The sequence below is a fragment of the Octopus bimaculoides genome, chromosome 2, assembly GCF_001194135.2.
Source record: "Octopus bimaculoides isolate UCB-OBI-ISO-001 chromosome 2, ASM119413v2, whole genome shotgun sequence".
Taxonomy (NCBI): domain Eukaryota; kingdom Metazoa; phylum Mollusca; class Cephalopoda; order Octopoda; family Octopodidae; genus Octopus; species Octopus bimaculoides.
This window is the reverse complement of record NC_068982.1, coordinates 121,910,370-121,918,459: the sequence shown is the minus strand read 5'-3', so window position 1 is coordinate 121,918,459 and position 8,090 is coordinate 121,910,370. Positions and strand designations below refer to the sequence as shown.

General features: G+C 35.0%; 1 protein-coding gene across 1 annotated transcript in view; it reads right to left on the bottom strand.

The window, feature by feature from the left end:
- The window catches only part of LOC106871838 (uncharacterized), a 45,892-nt gene that overhangs the window by 15,214 nt on the left and 22,588 nt on the right, over window positions 1-8,090 (bottom strand). Inside the window, exons 8-11 of the mRNA XM_052965558.1 lie at window positions 6,009-6,218; window positions 4,701-4,745; window positions 4,141-4,220; window positions 1,008-1,114 (exon numbers count right to left, since the gene is read on the bottom strand). Of these exons, the coding sequence (XP_052821518.1) occupies window positions 1,008-1,114; window positions 4,141-4,220; window positions 4,701-4,745; window positions 6,009-6,218 (442 nt within the window). The remainder of the gene's footprint in view (window positions 1-1,007; window positions 1,115-4,140; window positions 4,221-4,700; window positions 4,746-6,008; window positions 6,219-8,090) is intronic.

Here is an 8,090-nt window from a genome sequence, read left to right as displayed (position 1 = left end):
GTTCATTTGCTGATCATGCATTGTGAATGAGTAAGTGTTTATATTTTAGTAGTTATGTTGCTAGATTATAGTGCATCAAATAAGATGGACAGTAAAAAGAGACAGAAGAAGAGAGCAAGGGTGAAATTTGTGGGTTGTATCTATGATATAGTGGTATTGAAGAAGAATACATTTTTTACTCTAGTGCAACTGTAAGCTTATAATGTATATATGATGCAGTGACATTATGTTATTGTTGTAGGTCTTAAAGTCTTATATTGCGATGTTGAACATTCCAATATTGTTTGTGTGTAGCAGTGTTAGAGTTGCAGTGTAGTTAAAGATGTTAGAAATGTTAGAACTGTAGTGTTATTAGTGGTGCAATTTAGATAGTATGCAGTGGTATAATTGATGGTGTTATTAATACAGAAGTGTTTCTAGTTAAAAGTGTCGGTCTGAAGTGGTATCAATACCTTTGTAGCAACCATAGTATTATTGATGCAAGGGTGTTTATATTGTAGTGTAGTAGTTGTAATAGTATTAGTGTGCAATAGTATTAGTATTGTAGTGCTGTTTATTCTACAATGGTGTTAGTGTGCAGTATTATTAGCAGTGCTGTGGTGTTAATGTGCATTGGTATTAATGTGCATGTAAAGAGATGTTGGTGTCAAAATGATGTAGTGTGCAAATGTGACGTGTAATCCAATATTGTGCACAATGCATGCATATATTTTGGTGTAGTGCAAATTTATATTGCATACATAATGCATTAGTGCAGGTGGTTTTAATGACTGCATTCACAGTAGTCTCTTTTGTGCAGTTGTGTAAGCTGTGTAGTACATAAGAAGTGCAATCTTTTAAATGTGTCCACAAGGATAATTTTTGTGGTTGCCTGGATGTACACAGACTGTTATGATGACATCTGGACAATTTACAAGTTACCATAGCAACGTATGGGATAGATGAGAAAACAAAGCAGTTAGCATGAATATATAATGACAACAGATAAATGATAAAAAGGTTGTTACTTTGGTGTGCACCGGTCAATGATCAAAGTGTCAGGTAGTGTGGTGATGTTCACAACAGATCCGGGAATACTGTTCAAAGCAGCAATGACATACCAAATACCATCCAACTAGATGACAGATTTAGAAGAGAAAAATGATAGTTAAGATTATTATTATTATCAAGCTTTACATGCACCAATGTTATCTTGAGGTTTGGTAACAACAAGTCTCCTCAAATCTCTAGAATCTTTATTAGGATATTTGCAGAATATAGGATGGTACTTTTCTGTAGGTTGACAAAATGTGTTTTAATTTCAATCTCTTTCAGTCTTTTTAGGTAGCACTTTGGGTGTTGTGCCAAGTGCACCAATTACCATAGGAATAATTGTTTCTTAGACTTCTACAGTCTTTTCAGTTCTTTGGATATAGATCCTGATATTTCTCAATTTTTTCAATTTCTTTGGTACCCACTCTATTATCATAGGGAATTGCAAAATCTCTGATTTTACACTGTTTATCTATTTTGTCCTCTATAATTATATCTGATATTCTTGCTTTCATGGTATGGTCAGACTTTATGGAGAGGCCCTATAAGATCCTGTAATCCTCATTCTTTGTCACAGTTTTTGTTCATACCACTTTCCTGATATTTTGAAACCACTCACTCAGCTAACATCCCAATGCACTTCATTTACCTACACTTTTGCTTTTTTGCCCTAACTTACAGAATCCACTCAAGAGCTGCTTTTGGCTCTTTTTCTGCAGTTTTTGTATTTGGTGTCTGACTGAGTTTTGTTGCTCTTTGCCTTTGTTAGATTTGTCCAGATGGTCTGTTCCTGAGCAGCTATATTCAGCACTTTACCTCTTGTTTCAGGTTTCCATTCATCAGCCAGATTATTATTAGTATTATAACTAAGGCGACGAGCTGGCAGAATCGTTAGCGGTATTTTGTCTGCCATTGCGTTCTGAGTTCAAATTCCGCCGAGGTCGCCTTTGCCTTTCATCCTTTCGGGGTCGATAAATGAAGTACCAGTTACGCACTGGGGTCGATGTAATCAACTTAATCCTTTTGTCTGTCCTTGTTTGTCCCCTTTATGTTTAGCCCCTTCTTCTTTATGTTCTAAGTTTAAATTCTGCTGAGGTCGACTTTGCCTTTCATTCTTTCAGGGTTGGTAAAATAAGTACCAGATGAGCACTGGGGATCGATATAACTGACTTAGCTCCTCCCCAAAATTTGCTAGTCTTGTGTCAAAATTTGGAATTATTATTATTATTATTATTGCCTTTGCACAGCTTCTAACGCTGGAGATGTACTACAGTGTTAACTGTTCACTACCAGTGAACTAAGGTAACGCATCTTATTGTTCGAGCACCTTCTGGAGTATTCGTGCAGTTTCAAGCAGTGCTGTTTTCTGCAAGTGCTCCACCCTTATTGCAGCCCCTATTTGTTCCACATACTTCTTGAGATTTTTTGCTCACTGTACCCAGGGCTCCGACAATTATTGGTACTACTGCTACCTTTTTCATTGACCACAACTGCTTAACTTCCCAAGCTAACCTGTCATATCTCTCAACTTTTCTTTCTTCCTTATCGCATACCTTGTTGTCAGCTGGGCATGCTATATCAATGATCTAGCATAGTTTGTTTTCTTTCTCAATTAAGACTATGTTTGGCTTCCTATTCTCAATCTCATGGTTGCACTGAATCATAAAATCCCATAGGATCTTTGCATTTCTATTTTCGATGATGCCTTCAGGTTTGTGGTTATACCAATGTTTTGCTCTGTCAAGTCCATACTTGTTGCAAAGTGTCCAATGGACAAGCCTGGCTATATTGTCATGGTGTCTCTTATATTCCTTGTTGTTGTTGTTGTTGTTGTTGTTGTTGTTATCATTATTATTATTATTATCAACAACAACAACAATCATTATTATAACAACTATTACAGCAGGTATTCAGTTTGAGAATTTTCAAGGAAAATCACCAGTTTCTACAGGTAAGATTTTGAAAAAAGTTTTCTTCTACATTTCTAAATCTCTTCTGCTCTGTTATACCATTCATTGAATGTAATATCTCCTTGTCTTATCTGACTGACAAATGCAAGTGACTAGTGCATGTCTTATGTTGTCAGCAATTTTCATCATTTCAACAACTATCCCTTATAATCCAGTTAATGCTTTCAACCATATGACTGTCTGTTTTAATTGCTAGTCCCTCTGTTGAGTCTACCTGGGAGTAGTCTCTCTCTTTCAAAGCCTTCTCTGCATTAAACAACTTGTAGTAATATTTATAAGCTTCTTTCTTTTTGACACCGTTGAAGGAAAGTACATTTAGTTTTAACTTTGGAGTTGTGATTAAGTGAGTCATCCTTGATTGTGCTAAGATACTGCTTCTGTACAGAGAAAAATCCGAGACAACATTTAGAGAAAAGTTACTTGACTAATTTGCACATAGCCATTTGCAGATATGCTCAAAACTCTTCTCTTATTTCCATGGCTTCAACACATCAAAACTTGTGAGTATCGTGAAACCTGCACTCAAGTACTACCAACTCACACATCTCTTATCCTCTCTTCATCACTGTTGTGTCTGGTCTTCAGGCTATGCACTGCTCACTACTCCCGGTCTTTCCTCCCCAAAATATTGTCCCTCTAAAACCATCTCTTTCTTCAAGACTTTTCTACAGGTGTCAACTTGAATCAGTTTAAGCAATGGCATCAATCTCCCTGATTTCAAGAGGTTCACAAAGCCTGTTCCACCAGACTCAACAAGTAGAAAAAAAAAAATGCATTCCATATGTTACCATGCAGTATTTTTTGTATATCTAGGAGTATTTTGTCCAATATGTATTTATTTTTCAAAACAGTAGGATGTTATTAGAAAAGAAAAGAATTCTGGGTACTATTTCTAGCAAGTTCACCTACCACATACAGATACCCTGGTTGTAAGTAGGTGGTGAGTGTCATAATCTTATACAAGTTAAGGATCAGAATTTTGACTCAGTTGACTCTTATTCAGCTTTACTGTAGTGTAACAATTCCTAAAGATTATTTTAGAACGAGGTTAATTGTATTTTCTTCTATGAAATTAAATAATTATTATACTTTATGAGATGTTACAAGGATAAAATTATTGATATATAAACAAACTAACCTGTGTTTTTCCATGATTGTAGTCCGCTATTGGCATATTTTCCATTTGACAGACACCATTGACAGGGTTCTTAAATTGCACTTTTGTAAAATACAATTTAAATAATTTTATTTTCAAGTAAACCAAGAGTCTTTTTTGTTTAAATATCACAATCAGTCATGTGTATCACATATTTCATGGGTATCTAGGATTATACTTTTCTTATTTTTTATACAAAGGTGTGTTATATAAAAGTTTGGCTGCTTTCTCTAGTCAGATGCGTGCAATGATTTTGTTTGTGTTTTGTTGTTAGGCTCAAAAAGTGATAAAAATGAAACATTACATAAAAACTGCTACCCACTTTTCCTCACACTTCCTTTTACTTTCAAGTGCTTTCACATACTTTCAGGTACTTCCATGTTATTTTTACTCTCTTCCATTTACTTCCACATATTTCTTCCCCTACAACTCTATATTTCCACATATTTCCACATTCTTCCAAGTTACCATTATGAAATATTTAGAATGAAACATCGAAACATAGCTAAAGAATTAAAGATAAAATGTAATGCTCTACTTACCTTGTTCTTTGTTGACAACTTCATTTAAATTTGAAGAGCAATTGACTGGAATAAAAGGATGAAACAAGTTTTAAATGAAAAAAATACACTTACATATATTATATGTGTGTACATGTCTGTATGCACGGATACATACATATGTACTTTAGCCCATTACCTGTAATTATTCCAACAATACTACCAGCTATTATGAAAATACAATTACCAGTTATTTTACCAAAATCCCTACAAATTATTAGTCCAAAACCACTGACAGCTACACCAACACCACTATCAGTTATTATACCAATACAATTACCAGTTACTATACCAACACCATTACCAGTGTTTACACCAGTATTGCTACACCAGGACCACTACCAGTTATGCAAGTACCATTACTAACTATACCATCAATTATCAGCAAATATGTGACTGATATTACTAGCTAGTGTACCAACTCTCTGTACACCACCACCAGTTATACCAACAGCATCACTAGCTATGCCTGTAACACAAGCAATTATACCTATACCGACACCATCAGCACTTAATATATCAGTACGACAACCAATTATAATACTAAGACAATTACCAGTTATACCAAAAGCATAGCATTATCACTTAAGAAACAGAAACTTATGTTTGTATGAAGCTTATAGGCAATAACTAAAAAATACTTAATTTCAATAATTTTTGGAAGTGAATAGAAGTTGATAGTGTCATGAAATTGCTAGGTTTGTTCTAGAAGGGAGCATAGTTCACATCTCATCACTTATGATATACAGTGTTTCAGGTAAAGAGATTTAACTCTTGAATAGTGAAATCAACATATCTATAAATAAATAGTTTGATGAAGTGCAGATTATCTTTGTATGAGATTAGGAACTGTCTAAATTGCAGGGACTTTGTTTGCTTTCAGTGGTGAAATCAGATACTCTCAAGAGAACTACACTGGTGAAGGAATGTCTACCAGCAGGAGTAATAATGCTGGTATTTTAGTTGAATAATAGATCAAAATCTTTAGAGGAGAAATATAATCAAGTTGATAATAACATATTACAGCTATTTATTTTATCAGCCCTTAAGTATATGAAAGGCAAAGTCACTTCTGGTAGCATTTGAAGTCAGAACATAAAAGAATGTATGAAAATACTTTGATGTAATGTTCTAACATTATTTTTTGCCAATGGCGTTATTATTATTTAAGTTACACCTTACATGTCCTTTTGTATAAAGAAATAATGAATGATTGACTTACCCGAGGTCAACTCTCATCCTATCAGCAATAACAACAACATAACAATAATAGACAAAAATCAAACATACTTTTATATTCAATGTTTTTCATGCTATCTGCTGTTAAACAGACTTTTTGTAGAAGCTGAAACAGTGTTCTCTTGAAATTTGGATCAATTTCCCTCTGTCTACTATCCAAACGAACTTCAGTCCGGTTCCTGGAACAGGATCGGTTATATTCCTCAAAACAGAAATAACTCAGTGTGTAATGTCTATCTGAATAGAGAGTCTTGGCGATATCTGAAAAGTAAGAGAAGAAACAAAAGTAGATATACTCAAATGAAAGATTCATGGCAGTTCTTATTTGCAAAAATCTAAATTTGTATGTTCAATAAGTTTGGTTGCTGTGAAAAGTGTAAAAGACTTTGATACTCTATGAACTACTGCATCTAATGTCCTAACGTTGTATTTTAACTTGATATTGATAGCACAATACATGGTAACTGTCAGTGATGTTGATATATGAGTATTATGACATTGACTATATACCGAACAGCAGTCTGGAAAATTGTTAAGAAATTTCAAGGCTGAAAAAGAAGTGTGCGGACCCCTTCAGCTTATCAAAAATAATAGAGAAAAGATACGGTGAAATCCTCGTCATTCCATCAGAAAAATTGGCTGCCACAGCAAAAAGAAACCGAATGTCAATGTATCGAGTGCTGAAGAAGGATCTCAGGAACCGCTTCTATAAGATGATCCGCCATCATGAGCACACGCAGGTTTATAAGGCCATGAGATTGGAGATTTCTGAAGGCAAGCTGCCCAACCTAGTGTTCACTGATGAAATTTGATATCGAACAGATTGTAAAACACAAAAAGGACTGACTTTGGAGTGTCTCTGGTTCCATTGAGGGTAGACTCGTAAATCGACATCAAAATCCTCAATCAATTATGGTTTGGGTGGCTGTGACAGCCACTGAAAGGTCTCCCCTCATTTTTGTGCCCTCATGTGTTAAAATTAACACTCATTGATACAGTAGCGACATTGTGGAAGCTGAACTGCTTCCATTGGCGAATAAGTACTTTCAAGGTGCAACTTGGAGCCTCCAACAGGACTCGGCACCATCCCACAGTTCCAAACAGACACACCACTGGATTCAGAAAATACTCCGTCATTCATTGGCAAGGATGTATAGCCGTCGTTATTTGGTAAGGATGTATGACCCCAATCTCAACTCATTGGATTTTTCTGTTTGGTCTATTTTGGAGACGAGGGTCTCAGGCACTCCTTATGCTTCGCTTGATGCTCTGAAGGCAAAATTGCGCCAGGAATGGGCTTCGATTCTGCAAGAACATCTTCGTGCCATATATGAAGTATTTGCACCCCTAGATTTAAGGCTGTGATTCAAAACAGAGGTGGTCATATCGAAGAAATGTGGTCTTATTGAACAAATGTGGTAGTGTCATAATTGTGATATCAAGAACATATATATCTGAAGTGATAAAATACAAAATGTATAATAAGAGTGATTAATTGAACTACACCTTTCGAATAAAACCTTGTTAACTCGTACTAATGAAAAATTCACCATCATGAAAATCATTTTCCTGTCATTATCATGAATATCATTATTATTTGTTTAGTGTCATTTCTTCTGCCTCTTGAAACTCAGAATTCAAATTTTGAAGAGGTTGATTTTGATTTTCATCTTTTCAGGGTCAATAAAATGAGTACCAGTTAAGCACTGGGGTTAATGTAATTGAGTAACCCCCCACCCTACAAAAAAGCCACATCAGACGCCATGATGGATCTAAGATGTAGGTACAATAGGTGGTCAGACTCTACATAAGGAGTAGACAACCATCATATATATGTACATGTATGTATATATATATATATATATATAATAATAGAAATGATATATGAGCATATGCATGTATACATACCTACATCTACATGTATATATAGATGCATATCCGGGTACAGGACGTCAAAAAAGGAACGGGAACATAAGTAAAGCACAAAAAACCGATTTTTTTTTGCGGACAAAAGAATGAACACATAGGAAAACAGACGAGCTACTTATAGAACTTTTCCTTCATCAGCTGCCTCTATTCTAAACTAGGCGTTTCGAAATATATATATATATATATATATATATATACACATCA